The following is a 23,698-nucleotide window of genomic DNA, read 5'->3' as shown; positions in this document are numbered from 1 at the left end:
ATGCTGTGCTTAGGGCCTTCCTAACACTCACAAAACGCAGTGCTTGGCCACTGACCACACACAGACTTAACACACTATTTATTTAAATTAAAACATGCCCGATCTATTGAATTGCAGCTGAAACTGTATCTCACCCCGCTCTTTCTGGAGACAGTTTGATTGCAGTGGTGTGTAGTCTGGCACGCTGCCCACCCTGCAGGCCCCTTGGTAAAATAAATAAATAAATAAAAGTGAGAGCTACCAGAGAGACCAGCGAGAGACTGAAGCAAAGCGCTAAGCAGAGGTGCACAGCGATGAGACACGGCATCTCGCAGAGGGCGAAGCCCGCAATATTGTTTGTGTGTTAGTGCTCCTCCTCATGGACCTCATTAGTCCAATGTTATTTTATGGTGCTTAGTGCGCCACCTTTACTGGATTTTCTGCGTGGGTGCAAGTTCTTATGTCTGCATGCGAATATGAACACATGGCTCAGCTCTGGCCTTCATATGAGTGTGGGAGGGAGATCTTAATATTCTCACTCTGTCCTGAATAAAATACCTCGTTTGTCCCCTGTGTGTCCCGTTTCTGTCGATTTGGAACAGATTTTTTTTTTAATGCATGATGAACATGAGCACCGTGTAGTTACCCAGAGTTGCATTTAGGCAGCAGTAGATGTTTTTTAGCTGGTGAAGTGGGCCGTATAAGCTGCACAGCAACACAAGGCTCTACCTTATTGGTTTATTTATGATATACTGTTAAAAGCTCAGTGGTTGTGCTTAACACATCGTATCCTCATCCTTTGTATACATGCATGAACACACACACACACAGCCACATGTACATATGCTGAGCTTAGCTTTTCTCTTTACTTCGTGCTGTGGGCCTTGAGCTTTCTACATGTCTATTTTTCTTGCTCACTCTTTATTACTTGGTATCATTGCCCGCGGTATTTCATGGAGCACGGTCAGACAGTAAGATGGTTCATCTTGCTTTCATTACTATTGGTAGACCTTATTCCTGCACTGACACTTTGAGCAGTCAACTGTTTCTGATATAGCCAGTCTGCTGTTTGTATTTCATGGCCATTATGTAGTTTAAAACCTGCATTGTCAGCTCTATGATCGTGAAGGACTCAGCAGATTTTCTTTAGCCACTGCGATGTGACATGTGCACATCAATCCTAAACCTAGTATTAGATTGTTTGACCATCATCTCACAGCACAAGCCAGAAGAAACACTGAAGGTTTCCCACTATTGGGAAGTGCAAAGCAATGCAGATGGCCTCATTCATTCTGTCTTGTTATGCCACTACATTGTTTTTCTCTTTATCCCCCCCGTTATCCTACTGCATCCTTTCCATCATCAGTCTGAATTGTGGGGGTGGCATGGTGGCTCCATCACTCCCCCTCCTGTGTTTCAGGACATTTCTCATCTCTCTTCAGTCCTAAAGACAGCTTTTTAATAAAGTGGGTATGAGCATGGATTTAAGTGCTTTATTTTCATTTTGCTGTGCAGCTGGCGAAGTAATGTGTGCTTTTCTAATATTTATGAAGAACCACGAGTTGTCGCTCAGTTCGCGATTCCTCCAAGAGGAAGTGAGACGGCTTTTCAAATGTTGCACTTTCATATTTATATTTATACCTCGGATTTTCTTCTGGGTGATCATATTTGACTTTCTGGTAAAGAAGGAAGGCTTAATAAAGAATGATCCAAATGACTTAATTTTGGCTAAATATTGAAAAGTATCCTAGAATATGACTGTTAGATTCCCAACTGGGAAGAGGGAAGCTAAAAAGGGAGTCTGCAGTCCCCTATTTACTGACCCAATTTGAAACTCCTCTTTGGCAGAGTCCTGGTGGTGAAGGGATATGCAAAGAAGTACAGACACCACTTGCATTTGGGGATTCCCCAAACTCTGTGTGTGTCCTAAAATCTCCACCTTGCCAATCATGCACTTATACATACTTATAAGTTAGCAACTTGCACTCCATTGTTCAGGTAAAGGTGGTTTGACATTGTGAAAAAACTTACCTCTACTGTCAGTATTTGGAATTTTCCTTTAATTGATTCCCAAAGCTTATAGAAAGGGTAGTAGTTTTTTATTTATATTTATTTGTTGTTTTATTTATTTGTTTTTTACTAAAATGTTACAGAAACTTGATCCTACAGTTAGTTGGTCGATTGTTTGCCCTGAACCCAGACCAGAGTTTCAGGCATACAGCAGAATTTCTTGAAAACAAACAAATAAACAAACCACAATATTTATTTGAGGAATTGCTGTGTAAAAACCTCCAGTAGTACATAGCTCACCATCCAGCAAACCTTGGACTTCCTGGATATTTCATGGTCTCTCTAGTACTGTCTCGCTAGTTTTATGTACATAGACTGTACATAAAAGATGGATGTAGCCTCTAGCTCTGGTTGCAAAAATAAACCTAGTATTGTGAGTTAGTATCTCATGAGTCCAATGGCTTGACCACTAGTTCCAAGTCTTATTTAAAACAACATAATATTCATTTTTTCCAAATTTTAGTAGAGTAATTTTTTTAGAGCATAACTTCTCATAAAGTAGGACACACTGTAGAGCCAGGCTGACATGTTGCTACATACTGTACAGAACCATGCAGTGCCTTTCATTTCGCATTCGGATTGCAGAACCCACATTTCCAAACTCAAGGCTTCAAAAGAGGAGCCTGCATAAAAGAGTTTAGGATTTGTATGTCCATAGAAATGCTGATCTTCATTCTGATTGCCTTGTGCAGCATCATTAGTGAATACTAGATACTGCATCCCAGTATCTAGTAAGGAGAGAACTGTTGGAATTCAATATACATGTGAACCTTATTTTTGCAAACAGAAGTCCCAGTTGCAACTGTGAAAGGAAAAGAAATCTCCTGTCTCAAAGCTGTGTATGAAGCTGGCATTTAGCTTCTCTGAAACTGCAAGATTAGTTAGTTAGTAACAGTTGTCAGTGACATCAGCTCTAGTGAACTAAATATATATATTGTGAGACTGGGGACTGTAACCAACTGTTTATTGGTAGCAAGCAGAAACAGGACCAGTTGATCAGCTCCTGGGCTTGTACACGATGACAGGCAACTAATAGTCTTCTTTAGAAGTGACAACATGTGTATGTCTGTTTTATGTTGTGTCCTTCAGTGGGCTCTGAGTCACCGTGCCCTCTGATTCAGCATGTATCATTGCTGTTTCTGGCACCATCTGCACAGCATGGTTCCTCCCCACTCCCTCCTCCTTCCCCACATTCATCCATCAATCCAGCCCTGCCGGCACCTAAATTGTGCAGCAGTAACTTAACGCAAAATGCTAACTCTTATTCTTTTTAATATCACTTGACATTTTCATGTTGCTTTTAGAATATTTTATTGCATTTTTCTTGCATTCTAATGCACCCAACATTTTATTCCTATTTGATATAATGGGTTGTGTTTGTTGTTTTGTAATGAGGAGACAGCAGGAAATTCTGTGCAAAAGGATTGAGTAATGAATCAGTGCATGTACATATGTTTTAGTATACAGTGTAATCCTTTGGAGTAACTGTTGAGCAGATACAAATTCTGCCATAAATGTGAGAATAACAGGTGAAATGTTTAATATTGTGTTACAGAGGGAAAGATTGCATGTTTCCTTTACTTTTATGGTTTGCTTCTTGATACTTAAAACATTAGAAGGCTTGAAAAGATGGCATTTTAAGGATCATCCCCTATTTCCCTATCAGCCCCCTCACAGGCTGTGTGTTGTGGTATGTGGTGGATCTAGAAAGGGCGCTGCTTTGTTTAGTTTCATAATCACCTTCTTTTCCACTTCACAAGCTCTCACATAGTGAGACACACAGACACACACACCCTCTCTCAGCGGGCAAGGCATCAGCAAAAAGGAAGGGTCATGAGGTTTACCGCACTGTAAAAGCCAATCAACTAATATGTGTTGGCCATCAGGACGTTACCATGGTGATGTGTTGGCGGGTCAGTGCCCACACATATACACTCATGCACTGCAATTCTCAAAGCAGGCTTTACATAGGAACCCTGCCTGTTTGCACTGTCCACTTCCATGTATATGTAAATGGAGGGTATACAGGGCTTTGTGGCCATGACCTCAGGGTTAAACTTTGGTTGGAGTAGTTCTGTTTGGGTTGCAAAAGCTGTCAGAGCCGGAAGAGGATGCTCCCTGCAGCCGAATGGGTCTGGACTGCTGGGTCTTAGTCATGGAGCTGTTAAAAACCCAGGTACAAGAATCACAGACCACAGCAATCCCAGTCAGCACTGGAGTATGCTTTTGTGTGTTAACATCACAGTTGTAAAGTAATAAAGGAAAATGGATGGAATACAGTTAAATACAGTTCTGCTCCTTTTCTTGAACCAGCTGATGAATTCATCATTTACATATAAAGAAAAGCTACAGGGTTACTGTAAATAAACTACTGTAGATAAAATTATAAAGCCATTTAAAGCAATGCATTATCAGTGACTACAACATCTAATCCTTTTACTGAATATATAATATCTCTCTATATATATAATCTAACTATAATCCTTAATTTAGGTTGTGTGCTTATATAATTTATATTTTTATGATAAGTTAAGTTTTTTCAGCCTCAGTAGGAAATTCACTATTTGAAAACGTTATTCTGAGTCACATCATAATGATGTCACCACGGTCAGTTTAATAAAACTTTCTAATGCAGAGACATTAGAAAGACAGACTCTGAAAGACATTTATTCATCTATTGCAAGGAATAAAAATCTTATCATTACAGCGTCTGTAAACCTGAAGGTTATCACCAAAATCTGAGAATTGCTCTTTAATACAGAAAATCTCTAGTTAAGAAAATGCAAGCAAGGTGCTCTTTAAGAAATTGGAAATTATAATTATTATGGACAGAGGAAATAACATATATGTACAACACAGTATAATATTGGCATGTTTTGTCCTCTGATCAGTAGTTTGAACTGAAGGTGTATAAAGTTTTGTTGCTGTGTGTCTGTGTAGATGTCATGAAGAAAGATTTTTAAAAAAGAAGAAGAAAGTAAAAAATTATTGAATAAATGTCTTGAGCTATGTGGAAAGAATACTGCTAATTCATGCCTGCATGTTTGCATCTGTTCCAAGCCTTCTTTCACAGACTCTCTGTCTCTCTTCCTCTGTCTCTCCTTCTTCCTTTGTCTCTTCCATCTGTGCTGGCAGCAGGTTTAACGCTGTAAATCAGCTTATGTAGATGCGCCAAACTCTGACATCTGGCCCCTCTGGCCTTTTCTAAGTTACTACAGGCTGAAAGACAAACTGACACATGTGTGCTGCATATATGCATACAGGAACAACACAGCAGATTGTGGCCACATACAAACCAAAAGAAAACATTTTGCCGTGGTTTAATGGAAATCAATTACTTACAACTAATTAATTTTTAGTTGTACTTTAGTTCCAAACACTCCTTTGAGAGCAGTTTGGGCGGTATTGAAGAAGTCGCAAAGTGCATTAAAAGTACACAGTCAGCATTTTCATCATCGTTTTTTACACTGAAATAGAATGAGCCATTACTCCTACTCTGCTGCCGCTTTATTCATTTATTTAGCAGTAATTGTTTTGGTGGGCGGTTTAAAACTTTCAGCTTCTATGACTCAGAGTACATCGTAACCACTGTAATTAATCTACGGCAGCCTGCTTTCTACACAGTCTATGGAGATGAATATGAAACTGAAGAAGAAATGCTAATGAGGAGTCATGCTTCTTTCATCAGGCTTGCCCATAAACATTCACAAATCACCTCTATCTGCACTTTGGTTTTAATTTCCTGTATGACTACAGTTTACCATCTGATCTCTGGTTCCATGCTTTTAACACTCGCTTTATCTTCTGATGTTGCAGATGGGGCTCCACTGAGCGAGCTGTCTTGGCCTTCATCTCTGGCAGTGGTAGCTGTCTCCTTTTCTGGCCTCTTCACCTTCATCTTCCTCATGCTGGCTTGCCTCTGCTGCAAGAAGGGAGACATTGGCTTCAAGGTGAGCTCCCTGCTGCCCCCAACTGGACGTAGTGAGAGTAACACAAACTCTATGGAGTCAGTAGATGTCCAGGGAATATGATGATCTGCGAGTTAGCCGAGTAATAAAAAAAAGAAAGGAAGTGGGGGGAAAAAAGGAAACTTGCTTTTATATCTGCTGAAGTTTGTTAGATTTTATGCATTTAAAATAACACACTGCTAGTGTCCACACACACGGACACACATGGAATCCATTCTAAAGGAAGGGAAACATGAAGAAAATGCTTAGATAAGCCAAATGACAAAAGAACTAGGCTCGAAATCTGTGGTTGATGGACTAATGAATCCAAATTTGAAATTTTGGTTCACATCACTGTCAGTATATATGAAGAGGGTCAGGAGAAAGGTACAACACTGATTGTGTACAGCCATCAGTAAAACTTGGTGGAGACCCTTCAGCCAGGGGTTTGCGGGATCTTGTCAAAATTGATGCAATTCCGAACACAAAGATTTTGATCCAGCATGCAATGCTGTCTAGAAAGCATTCGATTGACAGCAGCTTTGTTTTTCAGCATGTCAGTTACGTACTACCCATGCAGTAAAAGCATACCTGGGTAGAAAAACAGCCAGTGGAACGCTACCCATCATGGAACACAAGGCAGCCAGTGCCTAAAGGATAGCTTTGAATGTACTTTAAGAAGCCTGTATTCTCTGCATTATTGTAGGGTCTTTGCCTTACAATGTAAAGCCCCTTGAGGCAACTGTTGTGATATGGTGCTATATAATACCACTGAATTGAACTGAATTTTTCCTGAAAAAAACTGTGATGACGAGTAAAATGGTCCTAACAATTATTGACTTCCAAGCTTGTTAGAATTTATACAAACTGTGTTTTTGCCTTACATCTATGTTGGCATGTGTGTAAACAAATTATTGTTCCTGTTTCCCTTTTTCCTCAAAAAAAAGGGTTTAATTAATTGAAGTGAATGTCTCTCTCTTTCTTCATCAGTAAAGCACACCTTAAGTGTTTTAGTCTTGCTAATGACTATTGTCTGATTGTATGAAAGTGGAAGACTTACCAATTCCACACTGGCACACATTGTCTGTGTGTTGCCTTTGGCTGCCAGCATGACTCAGTCATGCTGTGTCAAACATCAGCGCTGAACTGAGCAGCTGATGAGGGCTAACAGTGACTGACACAGGCAGGGGGCATATGGAAAGAAGGAGAGAGGGAGGAGTAACTCTCGAGTCGCTGTCGTGCCTGCTTCTTGCCATTACTAGTTTCTTATGAGCATGCTGTTTGTTTTATGGAAGAAGTGTTGCAATATGTTTTCATTTTGTCTATGTATATTTGTCTGTAACTGTTTTTAGCTAAAGACACTGTTGTCCAGCCCTGACTGGACAACAGTGTCTTTATTTGTAATTACTTGAGCAAATTCAATTACAGTATTCAAATGGGAGGATGAAACCTGTGTTCGACATTGCTGTTGTTGATTAGATAGCTGTAGAAAGCAGAGGACAGCGCAGGAGTGGGGATTAGAGCCGAGCTGCTTGTTCCTTGTGTATGTACTATATGTGATGAGAATCAATGGGAACTGCCTCTAGTAGGTACATGCTGTAGGGACAACAGTGTCACTAATGAGCACTGCATAGAGAGGTACCTTTAACAACTGCAGAACTTTTCCTATTAGTGGATAAGTGTGTTTATGTGTGTGTTTGTGTGTGTGGCAGTCTGTCTCTCCCATGCCAGATCGCCTCAGCCTCATTATGTGAAAACATAGTTTAATAACCAGCAGGAACAGCGGAAGCCTCAGTCTGTGTCTACTTTTCACTGGCCCTAATGACACAAAGATGGCTTAAGCTGCTAAAACACCATCATACAATAGTTGATTTGTTTTTCTTGACAAAGCAAAGCTTCATCTTTCAGCCGGGTTGATAAACCAGTATAGAACTATTGATTCCTGCAGGGATATTGTCTTCCAGCACCATGTCATCAGAGTTCAGGATGGAAATAGGGCTACTAAACAGCCGTCCTAACGAGTCAGTGTCTTGCACAAGGACATGACAGACACTGCATATGAAGACAAGCCAAGTTCTTGTTAAGGGAGATATATTTCGATTTTAGAGCGCAGATGTTTTCAAATATTTATCTCTGTTTCTTAGGTTAACACCAGGTATCACATCATGATTAAGCGGTCCCCCTGTCTGTCCCTCTCAACAACTTGCTTGTAAGGTGTGCAGTGTTGTGGGACTGCAGAGCTGCACTGCTGCACCGTCCAAAAAGCTTCATTATTCCTCTTCATCGCAGTGTTCTTACTGGTGCATGTAGTGCGAGGCTGGGTATTAAGTGCTTTCTAAACTGAAGGCTCTCAGGGGAGCTGTGCAATGCTCACTCACAGCCAGGTGCTCGCTTTCACACTTCACTCTGAGGAGAGTGGCAGATGGTTCTGCTCAATGAGAAAGACACACACATTCCTATGTACATATTAGTGTTTTATAACACATGTTGAATAACACACACACACACACACACACAGCCATTCAAATATTCAACCTGCAGCTTAATATCATCCTTTCTAATTTCTTCCAGCTCTCTCTATACTGTTTCTTTACATCAGTGGTTATTAACCTTTCAGAGGTTGCTGTTAGGCTGAAACTGCTGGAGAAAAAGCTCTGAACAATAAATTAATGGAACACACGTGAGACTCTTGCTTTATTCAGTTATTTTTACATATCCTGATGAAACCAATTTTTCCTATTATATATATTAGATTACAGTTTTTCTACTTTACTGTTTATTTACTGTTGTTTGTTTGGTTGTTTTTTTTCACTCAGTATTTTTAGCAATTGTATCAATAATGGTGGTCCTTATTTGTAAATTACCAAACAATAAATTCTACCTACTGGGTGAATGAACACAATGCATATTTTGAAACTATATGCATGCAGCAGAAGGTGAGGAGAGGCAACTACATGTAAACGGCAGTGCAGGATTTTTCATTTGCAAGTGCTAAGTGTTCCTACTGGCCAGTAAAAGACAAGTAGTCCATAGAGATCTGCCTCTTGGTTTAATATCAGCAGTATTTATGCATACATTTTGGGAGAGAGCATGGACAAGCTACAGCAGCTGAAGTGCAAGGACACTGCAGCAGACCAGAGAGTCCATTTTTAGGATGAAGTATAAGTGGCAGAGTGGAAGATATGGGATATGGTGTATAGCAAATGGAAAGAGAGGATCATCATCTTCCATGAGTTTTGTCTCTTGGAGGAGGGGATTAGCATTTTGTTTGTTTGCTTGTTTTTTATAGCTGATTATATTCGCTTCCTTTTCCTCCTAATGTGCTATAGTGGCTCAGTGTACACTGTGTGAATAGCTTTTTTGTGTGTAGTGTGCAATACAGACTGCGTCGCATAAAACTGTGCAGACGGAAACACCAGGGAAAACTGAGATCATTCAAACACTGTAGTGGCAGATGTAATAGCACAGTTTAAATCTCACAGCTATCAGAACACAGTTGTTTCCCATGAGGCCTGTTAGTGCGAATCCTGATGTAATTTTCAAAGTTAAATCTATTAGAACAAGTCTCTATGAGATAAAATGTACTCAACAACAAAGTTTCTTTCTCTGTGAATAAAAAACAAAACAAAACCTGAAAATAAGAATTATGTTTCTGATGTTCAGCTGTGTAAGAAAGTAAATACACTGGAGGGAGGAAATAAAGACAGGCTTTGTGTATACGGTTTGAATAGTGGCATGCATTTATGTGTTCCCCCACAGCGTCCCACACAATGCACCCTACAATGTACATGACTAATGTATATGGGTAGGTGGAAGTGCCTCAGTGCATTTGAATGTCTTCACAGTTGAACCATTGTCTCCCACTATTTCAGTGGAAGGACGACTGTGAGTGGATGACTAATCCCAGCGTGTTTCTTTGCGCCAGGAGTTTGAAAACACAGAGGGAGAGGAGTACCAGGCAGATCTCTCCGCCCTGGCCTCGCCTTCCTCCCAGAATGGCCCCGAGGTTTACATCCTTCCACTCACCGAGGTCTCCCTGCCTGTCTCCAAACAACCTGGCAGATCCAGTAAGAAACTGCACAACAGCATACACAAATAACACTTCTAGGTGATGTATTGGAGTATTTGAACTATTAACTTGGGTTTGCTTGGTGTTTTTTTTTTCAGTCCTCTTGACCTCCATTACTTCTTTTAAGCCATTCTAAGAGATGTAACAAAGGCTACATTTCTCAAGTGGACTGTGGAACATCTCACTGGTTTTATTCGTGTAGAAGATATGAACTGAGCTAATTCTGCCAAGCTCAGTTGGCCTTCTTCATTTTTAGTCTTTTATTTGTTTCTTCTCCCTTACCCTGTGTCTCACTAAAAGAGTGATATGTAACTACTGTGCAACATATATAGAAATTGACCTGCTGCATAATTTCGCAAATGTAAGAAAAGGATCTGACCTAACCCCATTGCATGAGACTGCTACAGCAGTGTTTTCAACCCTCATCCTGCCAACATATTTAACATACATGGACTGATGTGACGAACAAACAAAGACGAAAAAAACCCAACAAAAAACAAAAACCCTGCAATTTACTCCAAGAGGCAAATATAATAGCAAAATAATGATAATATCACACCTTATTGCTACTCAAAGCATTATTAGTTATATAAACAGTCACTGCCCAGAGCTCATAACCATACGAGAATGTAGGAACTTACACTGACCATTAAACTGATAGATTCACTAATATGCTCAGTGCCTGCAAAGAATTCTCCTATCTGTCAGTCTCCTCCTTCACTCTCCCTTCATTCGTGTACAAACACTAAGATACCTTAAACTGCTGCACTTGGGGCAGCCGCTTGTTCTGAAGTGGAGTGGGCATTCCACCCTTTTCCAGCTGAGAACTATGGCCTTAGACTTGGAGCTTCTAATTCTCATCCCAGCCATTTCACACTTGGCTGCAAACAGGCCAAGAACAAACTCAAAGGTGATGGCTCAATGAAGCCAGCAAAACCACATCATTTGCGAAAAACAGAAACGAGATCCTGAGACTACTGAACCTGACACCCTCCACCCCCCGGCTGCACCCAGAAATTCTGTCCATGAACAGAATCGACCAACACCCGCTGAAGCAAGTCTGACTTATTGCTGGAAATGTAAACCGACTCTAACTTCAGTTTAACAGAGACTGGAACTAGCAAAAAACAAACACAAAATCCAGGCAGTTACACTGTAGCACCCAATTAGCCTCATGCTTTGCTCAGGGCATGTTGGCATGTGACAGGGGAAGCAAACAGTTTCTGCTTTCAGCAGCAAAGGTAACACCTTTTAGATTGTCCAGCCTAGCATTTGACAGTCACATCAGCAGATGGAGTTTTGCCCAGGGGGGGGGGTCATTGCTGCTCAGATTGAGGCTTGCAATGCAACAGTATCAGCCCTCCTTTTCATATGTGGCAGGACCAGGGCATCTATCTGTCTCAGGTAGACATGTAGACGGCGATGTCTCCAATGTTCTGATAAGATTCCATCTGGCAATGACATCTGAGTTTTTCTTCTTTAAAATCACTGCTAGAGTGCCTCCGCCTCTGTGAAAACTGTGTGATACTCCCATTTGAGACTCATGGCAAACATTGACTAAATAAATAGTTCTATTTAAAAAAAAAAAAAAACTGCTTAGGTGTAATTGGGGTCTCCTGAGACCCCAGAACATATGTATTTTTAAAAAACACTAATTAAAGCAAAAAAGGGAAAACAGGGGCGTGGAATCATTAGGAACAAATTGCCTAAAAAAGTCATGAAAATACGAGAAAAAGTGAGATATGTCAAAGATTATGCTCTGTGATCTGCATGGAACCCAGGCAATGAGATGAGGGTTAAATCCATGTTCCAGCTCATGAATGCGGTTTGTTTTTTTCTGTTTTTATCATCTTATTTTAGAACAGTGTTTCATGTTATTTTGGTATTTTTAGTTGATAATTCTATATTTGTGTTATTTCACGACATTCTACCTCAGACGCGGGATGTTCAAGTGCGGTTTCGCCTTGATGTGACGTGTATATATTTGTCGATCTCAGTGCAAGTCAGATCCTGGGTGCTCAAAGTGCCTCACCCTGTATGACTCACTGGCTGTGTGCGCTGCACTGTGCTCAGCTAGAAGGGAGGTGAGTTGCTGCTCAGCGTCCCAGGATGTAAGCGTCAGCAATGATTGGACAAGGCAGCCTCAGGCTCACAGCCAATCACTATTCTCGCCTCTTTCCCCCATAGCTACTGCTGTATGATTGGTCCAGGTGTTGCAGGGTGAGGAATGGGTAAATGGCGAAAGGCGAGATCGTGAAAAGAGTGATATTGACTCCTTCCAGTGATTCAGAGGGAGAACACTCTATGACTCATTCCTCTTTATAAATAGTTGAACCTTTTGTACTATTGGATTTACTTTTTTACATGTATATTTCACACAATTAAGCACTGAAGATACACAGAATGTATATTTCCTTTAAAGTTGATATTTTCGGTTTTTCTGAATATATGTTTTACATTTGTTGTTACCCATACATAATCATCAGAAGCTCCTTCACGTGTCATAAACTGCCTACCCTCACACTAGCATGCATGGGGTGAATGAATTATCCTCACTACTGGTAAGAAAATACCAGTAGTATATTTTATACACCAGGCATGGATGATATTTTCTATATGAACCCATACATCAGTTTGAACACACAGCACAATGTTTGCCTTTAACCATCTGAGAGTTCTTCTTTTCCACTTGTTGCTCTAATCTTTTGTCTAACAGATCATGTCAAACTTTCAGACTCCCTATAGAAGCTCAAAGCTGACTCAAAGTCCATGTTTAAAGTGTTAGCATGTATTTTCAGTTGCATCTTTTCAAGAAATGCCAATAGTAGGACAAGAATGCACACTCACGCTCATAAATTCCACATTTGGAATAATATGACTTCTTAATTTCTCTCTCTCTGTCGCTCTGTCGAGCAGGGGTAGTGGAGGCTTGGAGGCTGGGGTGGAGAAGTGTTGTTCTGTTATCACTGTGACACAACCTCTGTCCAGCAATCCAGTGGAGAATGGGCCTTGTGTGCCACTTTTGTGTGTGTGTGTGTCTGCAAGTGTGTGTTTGGTGCACTGGGTACCAGGAGACACTGTGAATGTGTGTGTGAGTGAGCGAACCAAACAATGGGCCTGTTTTAAACCGGCTGGGCAGTGGGGGAGCATAAGGCCTGGCTAAAACGTCCATGGAACGCGCAAGCGGAGGACTGGCATTATGAGGAGAATACAGTGAGGGGTCTGTGACAGAATGCGGAAAGACAGGGGAAGGGTGGTGGCATGCACCAGGACCTAAGAGCAGAGAGATAGGGGTGGTGAATGCGTATGACAGAGGTCTTTTTTTGTGGACAGAGCAGTGTTTGTGTCATGTTTGGCTGAGGAATGCTGCTGTCCTGGGTGATAGGGGGGCATTATGGGGGCCTTATGTCACTCCTGGGTGTCTTGAAGCTGCACATAGAGGTGGCGTGTCAAACGGCACACAACCAACATACATGACAGTCACATCAGGCGGGATACATGACCAGAAGCCAGGGCAGAAATCTCATCTCATCTTTTTTTTTTTTTGTTCAGTAGATCGGACTTAAAGATTGTCTGCTCTTCTGTGTACTGTAGCTGGAAGCCTATATAGGAAGCAGGGATTTCGGCCTTTGCTCGACAGCTGGAGAGCTTTAGATGAGGACAGTATGTGTTTTTCTATGTGTCCCAGTTGGAGGATGAGCTCGGTGGAGACGGGGAGAGGCAACGCGGTGAGCTTGTTCAGCTGTGCAAGGGCTCGGAGGGTTAAATCCTGCCGAGGCGCTCACACACACACTGTGACCGTGGGCTCCTTCTCACATACACACAATGAGGCTAAGTTGCCTGGGGCTGGGGCTGGGGCCGGGGCCACGGGCTCTTGGTTCTCACACTCTGAACCAGTACTTCATCTCAGCCTGGGACTCGGACTCAGTCGCTGTGACGGTGCTCAGAGTGGCTGGCCGCTCCGCTGCTCCATCATCATCGTCCTTTTCAACATCTTCATACTTAAAATATGAAGATCCATGGAGGTATTTGATTTTGTGCATAAGATGGATGATTTGTAGAATTATGGTGTTGCTGCAATTTGTGTCGTGACAAAAAAATTCTTTGTTCTTAAAGGACACTTTAATTTATATGGAAAGTAAAACATTTATTTGGCTTCAGGCAAGCTTCTCTTCAGTAAATGTGACATTTTATTTAGGAAATGTATTCTTTTGCTCAGAGAGGTTTCTGTATTTTTGCCTTATCTGTGTTTTCAGTTTTCTTTTTCTCTGCTGTGGAGCTCAGCTTCTTTTTGTTTCTGCAGAGAGCATTCTTAACTTTCGATTTTTCGCGTTTACCTCGTTCAGTGCGTTGAAAATTGTTCTTGTAAGATTCCTTTTCTTTTAGTCACTTCCTTGATGCTAAAGCCGTCATTTTCTTCCTGTCTGAGAGTAATCTTACTGTATGTCTTTCTTATTGCTCTTTTCCAGTCCAACTGCTGAAATCATCAGACCTTGGACGCCACAGTCTGCTCTATCTGAAGGAGATTGGAAATGGCTGGTTTGGCAAGGTAAAACTTTTATTTAGTTCTGAAAGCATACACTCAGTCAGTTTTTAGATAGAGGGATTTTAAACACCTTTGCACTCAATATTACTATTTTAATATTCTAGTTTAAACAGCAGCTTCCTTACTATAATACGTGGTTTTTAAAATGTGTTCTACTCTTATATTGAATGCTCCAGTGAGGCTAATTCGATCGGGGAGTTTATTCCACAGGGGAAGAGTTGAAATACACAGCCACATTAGATTCCCTACATTTTACCTTGCTTCCTGGATTGTTTCGCACACTATTTCCATTCCTAGTTTATGTTTACTTTGGTTTCTAAATCTACAGTTTATCGATGCTGGCTAAATCTTGCAGGTTCTGCTGGGCGAGGTCAATGCAGGCCTCAGCACCACGCAGGTGGTGGTGAAGGAGCTGAAGGCCAGTGCCAGTGTCCAGGACCAGATGCAATTTCTTGAAGAGGTCCAGCCATACCGGTCAGTTTTATCAAACTTCAGAAACTCCACACGTTTTTATTTTATTACCGATATGGTTTTTGCACAATCATACCTTCTAAAATTGTCTCACAGGACCCTCCAGCACCCTGCCCTCTTGCAGTGCTTGGCACAATGTACAGAGGTTACTCCTTTTCTGTTGGTCATGGAGTTTTGCCCTATGGTAAGACACATTTTAATGACCAACTTTGTTTGTTCAGTCCTTCATATATATTTTTTTAAATTTCTTTGTTTAGTTTTGTTTGCAGAATTAAAGAAAAGTCAGTGTGTCTCATGTTCTCATATTTTTTCCCCTCTTAGGGTGATCTGAAGAGTTACCTCCACAGCTGTCAAGTAGCTGATTCTGAGACACCTGACCCGTTGATCCTCCAGAGAATGGCATGTGACATTGCTTCAGGGCTTCTGCACCTTCACAAAAACAACTTCATCCACAGGTACGTGTGTCAGTCCCGCTCCCTTTACCTTCTGCAATTTGAGCTTTAAAAGGAAGAATCTACTTGAATGGTTTGTGCGCCACCTGTTGGTCTCTCCTGGCAACAACATCCTGGTGCTGCCTGAGTAGTTGTCACAAACTCCAGCATCAGTGATTTTGTTGCTGGGGGCGAGCCCCTCTCGCTCTCACTCCACCATCCATGCAGTGGTGGTGGCCATAGCAACCAATTAGTGACTGCCAGGCTGAAAGCTCCCATTGTGGAGGAGGTGAGATTCCACTTACTGACTTAATTGTGAGTGTGTTTACGCACTTAGGTGATATGTATGTTACTCTAATTGTATAATTCTGTCATTTATCACTGAATTTTAACTGACAACATTACTGTATGTTGCTGTAAAAAAAGAAGTGCCAACATTCTAGTGCAGGTTAAAAGAAAAATCACACAGACTCTTCTCAAGACACTTCAGCTGCAATTTTTTAAACTAGATCGGATCCCAAGAGAAACATTTTTTTTAAACATAAAAATACCAAAAAGTTAAATTATTAAGGAACAGGCTTAGACTGTAACACACACATGGACAGAGAGTTAATTAGGGGAAAACAATAACAACTACATTGTTGCACATAGTGCGTCTTTCTGAATAAAAGTGGCATTGTTTTATCTCTCTATTTAACAGTTTTGGGGGGTTGGTTGTTTTTTATTTTCAACAGTGACCTGGCCTTGCGAAACTGCCTCCTAACATCAGAAATGTCAGTTAAGATTGGAGACTATGGACTTTCCCACAGTCGGTACAAGGTCAGTCTTTTGAAATATCTGTAATTTTTAAAGACTGCTAGTAATGCTCCTAGTACTCAATATCTCTTTTTAATTCTGTAGGATGACTATTATATAACACAAGACCAGATTTGGGTACCCCTGCGCTGGATTGCACCTGAACTCATAGATGAGGTCCATGGAAACCTGTTGGTTGTTGACCAAACCAAAAGCAGCAACATATGGTGAGTTATGTAAAGGGAGAGAAATGCAAGCTTTTATTGCAGATTATCGAAGCTACAGTTCGAGTTCACACATACTTAAGGCAAGCCGTCTGAAGGGTTACCGAATGAGTGGAACAGTTTGTTTGGAAAGTTTTTCTATCCGGAATATGTGAAGTGACCAACCTAAAATATTTCTTTGTGTGTTTCAGGTCATTTGGAGTGACTTTGTGGGAGTTGTTTGAGCTGGGAAACCAGCCGTATAGACACTATTCTGACAGACAGGTCTTGACATATGCTGTGAAGGAACAGCAGCTTAAACTACCCAAACCCCAGCTCCAGTTCCCCTTGGCTGACCGCTGGTAAGACATCCACACATAACTACACTCAGGAGAACCTACTGTACATACAGTGAATACTGACACTCAGAAAAGACTAGTAGCTTATACATTAGTGATGCCACACAAAATAGATTCTAGATGCTGGTAAGCCTTCAGTTCAAACTGACCAATGAGTTTCTAACAACCTTATTTTTCCCATTTTATATCTTTTTTATTTATTTTGATACAAGTCCATTGTAGCAACATTTGTCTTTGCTACCAAGGGCAGATGATCAATACTCTCCCTATTCTTTATGATCCCCTTGGCATCGACCAGATCCGAATCACCTCATTCATCTTTACCTGGGAAGCCTGCCAGATATTGTTTTTTATTTATTTTTTATTTCAAAACTGCTCCCTAAGGAATTAAACTATTTGGTACAAACACTGAGAAGCCACACAGATGCACAAAGAAAAGCATAAACATCTTCTAACTGTGTTAGCATCTCCACTGCACCTCCTTCATATACTATGCTGTATATGCTATTGACTAGTGCAGTAAATAAGTGCTAGGTGTTGCTATAAAGTGCTGACTTTGAAGTTCTCCTTATATTACCTTTTTTTTAAATGTTGCTTCTGAACTTTTCTCCTTTTTTTAACAAAAATATCTTAGGATACCAATAAGTGTTTTCCAGCCTGAAGGTGTGTGTGGTCTTTTCGGTCCCTCTTCTCCGTTCAGGTACGAGGTAATGCAGTTCTGCTGGCTGCAGCCAGAGCTGAGACCCAGCAGTGAGGAAGTACACCTTCTGGTCACATACTTGTGTGCCAAAGGCTCCAGTGAAGCTGAGGAAGACTTTGAGCAACGCTGGAATGCCTTGAGACCCAATTTGCTTGGCAGCACCTCTCACACAGCTACATCCACAGCTCTAGTTCTAACCCCTACACCAGCCTCAGCTGATGCCCCTAATACAGACCAAACTCAAGCAGTGGAGCTGGCCTCCTCTGCTTCATCCTCCTTCCCCCTCTTGGAGCACTTCTCTGACAGCTTCCACTCTGACACAGGTGATGACCTACTGACTGTCACAGAGACCAGCCACGGTCTCAACTTTGAATACAAATGGGAACAGGCCCGAGCTGAGCAACCCTACTGCTCCTCCTCCACCAGTGGTCCACTGGGCCAAGGGAACCCACATTACCAGGATATCTACTATTCAAGCAAGGGAAGCACCACAGGGGGCTGCAAGACTGATAGCCTTACCTCAAGCATGTCCCCATCCTATTATGAACCCCAACACCCGAGTGTGGTTCCAGTATTGAGTGCCCACAGCCCCTCAGTCAGCAGTGAGTACTACATTCGCATAGAGGAACCAGTAGAGTGTAACATTAACCTGGATGACAGCATTGTGGACTACAGCCCAGGATTAGAAGTCAGTGACAGCAGATTGTTATCTGAGAGTGAAACTTGTTCAACCACAGCACAACCCAGCGCATACTGGTCTACTGCTGATAACATCAAATCCACTGCCTATGACTCTGATTCAAGTCCCACTAGCCAGCTAACCAGGGAACCACTGCTCAGACACATATACAGCAGCAGCCCCCCACAATTAGGCCACTCCCAAAATTGCCTTTCGTCCAATCTCAATGACTCTGCAGAAAGGCCAGCAGAGTCTAAGGAGCAGTTAGAGAACCCACGCAGTTTATCACAAGCAGTCAGTAGCCCCAGCTTAGGGTTCTGTGATCCCTACCTTGAAGCAAACACAAATCATAGCACAGTTAATGAAAGCTGCCATAATATGGTAGGTCATCTTAGAAAGAGACCATCTATTGTTAACCACATCGGAATTGATGCAGGAACTGCTGACGGCGTGCTTTTGGGTCAACAGAGAAGTGGAGAAATCGAGGATGACCTTTTCTCCGAGGGAGAGGCCACAAACTGGATCTCAAACCATTCTGCAAACAATAACAGCCTGAGCTTTGACACAAGGCAGACAGGCAGTGGAAGTGACAGCTGTCTGGATCTGCAGTATACCAGTCAGTCAAACACAACTGAATTATGGTCTTTAACCAAAGTTTCCACCAGAACTTTCCACAGCTCCAGATCTTGTGATGCCTCAGAAGGAGGAGGAAGAGGATCTGACTGTAATAGTTGTAGCAAACCAACTGATTTAGGCTCATACATTCACTTATGCCACCAAGAAAAAGAGGAAGATGCCTTTCAAGTGGAAAGGAACACAACTAAAGATAATGTGCAAAGTACCAATTCTCTCACAGATGCAAGAATAAATACCAGAGATAGAGAGGGTGGAAAATATGAAACGCAATCATTTCTTTATGGAGAGAGAACGTATCCTGCAATGATACCTGAGGCAAGCCACATAAAATCACCATCCTCTTTTAGGAAGCCTCAGGCTAGTCAAGCAGGGCAACTGTCAGATAAGCAGAGAAGTAAGATGTGGGAGGGCATTTCGACAGGAGTATCTTTTGATCTGAGCGACAAGAAGCTAAACTATGCAGACTCACCTGAGAGAAGCAGAACATTAGATAGAGGAGTTGGCGTAAGAGACTCCAGCATATGCCTGGTTGAACTTGGTGACTACAGTGAGGAAGAAGATGACATTACAGATATTACTTCAGGGATCTTTGCAGACTTCAACCTCGACTATGCTGAGATAGAGGAGGAAGAGCTCAGCCCGCAGAAGAAGCCAGAGACAGCTGGTGACTCTTTAGACACCAACAACATGTTTTCATCAATGGCAAGCCCCTTAAGCCCTGATCCCTTCAATATCCCAGTCCTGCCCAAATCACTGGATAGCGGCTATGACACAGAGAACAACGAATCTCCAGAGTTTATTTTTAAAGAGCTTGGAGATCCCCTGGGTGGTGAGAGGAGCCCTAGGCTGGGCGGAGAATCCGAGCTTGTTTTGCAGGTGGGTTTAGGACAAGGGGTCTGCACTTCCACAAGCAACTCAGAGGTACAGTTAAAAAGTCTAACCGAGAAGAACCCCTACAGGGACTCAGCCTATTTTTCTGACTATGATGAGAGGAGTCCCCAAGAGGACGGCAGTAAGTTCTTTGCAGGTCCACGTAACTGTCACCCCCCTGCTGAGAAACCAAGCCTTTTAGGAAATAATCATGCTGTAGAAAAGAAGTTTGCTAATGGGGAAACTTTAACAAATCTGAGACACATCAAAAGTTGTGCTTTGGTGAATCTCTCAGAGGCTGACAATAGTTCACCCCATTCTCTTCCCACCCCTGGGTTGTCTATGCTGTCACCATTTCCTCCACAGATGGGTGGCTGCCTGACCAAAGAGACCGCCCCTGCAGATGATGATCTTGGGTTGGAGACAGAGCACTCAGAAGACGAACCTTCCACAGAGCTTAACCCCGCCACTGGATCTCAGCCAAATTCCACTGTCCAGGATGCCCGGGAAGACGGGAGCAGGAGAGAAGACTGCTCCAATTCCCAGTCATTGCATACTGGCTCCACCATAACCAACAATGACAATGACGAGTCCCCCAAAGAAAATGAACATGGTGATGGCTCCACAGAGGAGGAGGAGCTACCCGAATTCAGTCATGTCAACGAGGAGACAGACGACAGAGGGGATGGTGCGAGAATAAATGAGGAAGAATTTGAGGACATAGATGCAGAGGAATGTGACTCACAAGACAGTTTGTGTGGAGAATCCAATGGTCCTCTTGACCTGTCCACTTCCTCATCATTGCTGGAGCTTTGTGGAGAGAATGTAAGAGCTCCACTGGAGGAGGCAGAGGATGAAGATGACTCGGATGATAGCGATTCTGATGAAGAGCTGAGGACCTACAACATTCAAGATGAAGACAGTGAGGAGAGTGAGGAGGATTTCACCACAGTGCCGGTGGTGGTGAGTGACTGCAGCAGGGCTAGACACCTCCGCAGCCTCCTGAAGATGCCCGGCCTGCTCACCGAATCCTTCTGTGAGGAGTTGGAGAGGAAGAAAAAAGCGGTGTCTTTTTTTGATGATGTCACAGTGTTCCTTTTTGACCAGGTACAATATTTTAATAGGTCAACGTTGTACAAACTGGGGAGATTATTATATTAAATTAAATCACTTAATTGGTTTTCATGCCTTCCAGGAGAGCCCCACAGGAGAGCTGGCCGACTATTCCTTCTCAACAGAAGTAGAGGCCAGTGGAGAGGAAACATCAGAGACAAAAAACTTTGACCAGCAGCCCCAACCTGACCCTGAACTTGAAGCTCAGTCACATGAATCACCCTGTGTTTCTAAACAAACAGATGGAAACAAATCAGAAGAGGGTGAGGATGTAATATGTTGCAAAGAATAAGCCTCACTTTTTTTCTCACTGCATTTAACAAAGCGATTATGACTTCCTGTGTGCATTCAGGTGGGAACTGCGAATTGGAAGATGACCTGTCCTTTGAGCCCTGTCCATCCTCACCTGTCACCACACTTGAGCCCGCGTTAACACCCACTTCTCTCTCCAACAGTCCCGAGGCACCTAAACCAGCCGCTGTAGCACTTAATCGTTTTATGGTGTCACGATTCTCTATCACACATGTTTGCGACTCCCAGATGAGCTCAGCAAAAGGTAAAAATGCCTTTTAGTCCAACTTGTAGTAAAAGTTTCACTAAAATTGTGACACTCCACTAAACGTCACCTCAGTTTAAAATACTGATCCTACTTTGGCTATTGAAAGATGGCTTCCATTGTAATGTTGTAAGCAAAGATCCACATGCAGCTAATATAAACAGCTGAAAGACAAAGTGGATTTAAAGATTCCTAAAATCTAATATTTAAGTGCTAATATTTGCAGCGATGTGGCTTATTACACAGACAAAGTAGATCTAGGGCATTCCTGGTTAAATTGTTTTTGTTGTGAAGTTGGTTAATAAATAAATATAATATTTTTACCTTCTATTTCCAATCTCTTGTGTCCCACAGGGAACAGTGACGATAACCCAAAAGACTGAGAGTGCCGTGCCACCACGATGAGAGAAGGTCGATTCCAGGTTCTTCTCAACACAGAAAAAGCAGCATTATTATATCTAGATGTTTTACAGAGTTTTATTTTTTAATCGACCTTTGGGGCATCTGACCCTGGTGACCCTTTATGAGACAGTGCCTCATATTGTAGTGAAGTACCCCGAATGATTTGCACACTATTATTATTATTTTATTTATTTTTTATGACGAAAGAGCAATAGCTGCACGGATAGCAACCTAAAGTGGATACAAAGCGAAGTGTTATTGTCTGCAGAAATAGAAATGTTAGTTTTGACACGCAGTATTTATTTGCTAAATGCGGCATCAGTTCCTTTTCGTGACCTTACAGTTCTTTTGATTTGTGAATTATAAAAATAATCCCCCCAAAAAAGGAAAAAGAAAAAAAAAAGCGAAATGACAGACATAGCTGCTCCTCTCATTGGCTGCCTTTGTCCATCTGCTTACCATCTGGCATTTTCTGGCAACTTAAGACTGTTACGGCTCTCATTGTTGGTGCCAGAAAACAGTGCTTGATGGTTGTTACATAAGAAACTACAATGGATTTTCAAACAAAATATTTGACTTCAATGAAAAGTTATAGCTGGTGATGATGGTGGAGCTGGAGGTGCTTCATCCTAATTTCTCACGTTATCCAAATCACCATTGTGGGACTTTGTGGATTTAATGTTAATGGCAACATAATACAGAAAACCAGGATGTTACCACTACCATATTCTCCACCACTCACTCTAGTTAATGACAACCCACGGCTCTCCACACCTTTCTGAAGCACTTTGTGTTCCCCATGTTGCTCTTCGTGTCCACATTCTGCAACGAATCAGCTGAACAATGAGATTCCCCCCATTAGTGTCCATGTGCCGTTTATAGATTTAGGGTTGTTGGTTTTTTTTGGTTTTTTTTAATAAATTTGATCATCAGTAGAACGACTTTAAAAGGGACTTAGATGTGTCACCACTGTTGAGTGGTGTCAGTATCAACATGCCAGTTATAAATGTTGAATGTCAGTTATCATTTCCGAGCATCTTTTCTACATCTAGGTCTTGGTCTCATCCATTATGCATCTGTTATGTTAGTGCTGAATGAACCGGGTATGAGGTGATAAGGGAATGAAAAAAAAAAGACATTCAAAATAGGACAATTGTATGAATCCTATATCAACATGTAGCAGGTAGCTTGACTTGAATTACTACTGCTGTATCGGCAGCTCACTCCCCCCTCTCTATCCTCCTGTAGCTCCAAGTGCCAATTCAGTTTCCTCTTTCCTTGCCTTTGAAGTTCTGCAAGAAGAGAAAACATTGCTAGTATTTTTGTATAGAGAATTTGAAGAAGATGCAATCCAGGATGATAGTCTCTCAAATTTGCCAAAGAGATATTTCAAAGCCCATTGGCTAAAGTGGCAGACGCCTTTGGAGAAGGTGAGGTGGGTTGTTCTATGCACCGGTAGTAACATCATTGCTGTTTCCATTCATCCCTCACTCACGGCTGTTGTACTATCCAAAACAAATAAATCCAAATACTTTTCCCCCTCTTGTGTCTGTGATATATTTATCTGCATTAATGTCAACAAGTGCAAAACAAACAAAACACAACACATAAAAGTATGAAGTCTGTGCCCATATGGATTTATTTTGGACAAGTTAATTTACATGCATGCTCTGCACGGTACAGATATAATACAAACAGAGAGACATGGACGAGGTGAGGGCTATATAAAAGTTAAAAAAAATGCATTTGAAACTTGATTCTTAAATGAGCTATGTAGTAAAAGCATGATCGCAATTCTCAGTGGAAACGACTCATCCACAAAAGGTGTTTGTGACGTAACAGTTTATTTCCTGGAGACTAAGAGGCATTTCA

At 41.8% G+C, this 23,698-nt stretch overlaps 1 protein-coding gene across 4 annotated transcripts in view; it reads left to right on the top strand.

The window, feature by feature from the left end:
* aatka (apoptosis-associated tyrosine kinase a) overlaps positions 1–23,367 on the top strand; it is a 29,717-nt gene extending 6,350 nt beyond the window's left edge. For 2 of the 4 annotated variants that reach the window (XM_026164807.2, XM_080300831.1), the window contains 13 exons: positions 5,866–5,999; positions 9,922–10,063; positions 14,535–14,614; positions 14,967–15,085; positions 15,179–15,266; positions 15,404–15,537; positions 16,248–16,332; positions 16,414–16,535; positions 16,724–16,873; positions 17,571–20,862; positions 20,951–21,131; positions 21,221–21,424; positions 21,779–23,367. In XM_026164807.2, coding sequence (XP_026020592.2) covers positions 5,866–5,999; positions 9,922–10,063; positions 14,535–14,614; positions 14,967–15,085; positions 15,179–15,266; positions 15,404–15,537; positions 16,248–16,332; positions 16,414–16,535; positions 16,724–16,873; positions 17,571–20,862; positions 20,951–21,131; positions 21,221–21,424; positions 21,779–21,807 — 4,760 coding nt within the window. In that variant the 3' untranslated portion in view covers positions 21,808–23,367. Of the gene's footprint in view, positions 1–5,758; positions 6,000–9,921; positions 10,064–13,534; positions 14,091–14,534; positions 14,615–14,966; positions 15,086–15,178; positions 15,267–15,403; positions 15,538–16,247; positions 16,333–16,413; positions 16,536–16,723; positions 16,874–17,570; positions 20,863–20,950; positions 21,132–21,220; positions 21,425–21,778 lie in introns of those variants that run through there. The other 2 variants (XM_080300832.1, XM_026164809.2) reach the window with 2 other exon arrangements.
* The last annotated feature ends 331 nt before the right edge of the window (positions 23,368–23,698 follow it).

This window comes from Astatotilapia calliptera, chromosome 4 (assembly GCF_964374335.1).
Source record: "Astatotilapia calliptera chromosome 4, fAstCal68.1, whole genome shotgun sequence".
In the NCBI taxonomy this organism is placed as follows: domain Eukaryota; kingdom Metazoa; phylum Chordata; class Actinopteri; order Cichliformes; family Cichlidae; genus Astatotilapia; species Astatotilapia calliptera.
Note: the sequence above shows the minus strand (reverse complement) of the source record. Positions and strands in the feature narration are given on the sequence as shown.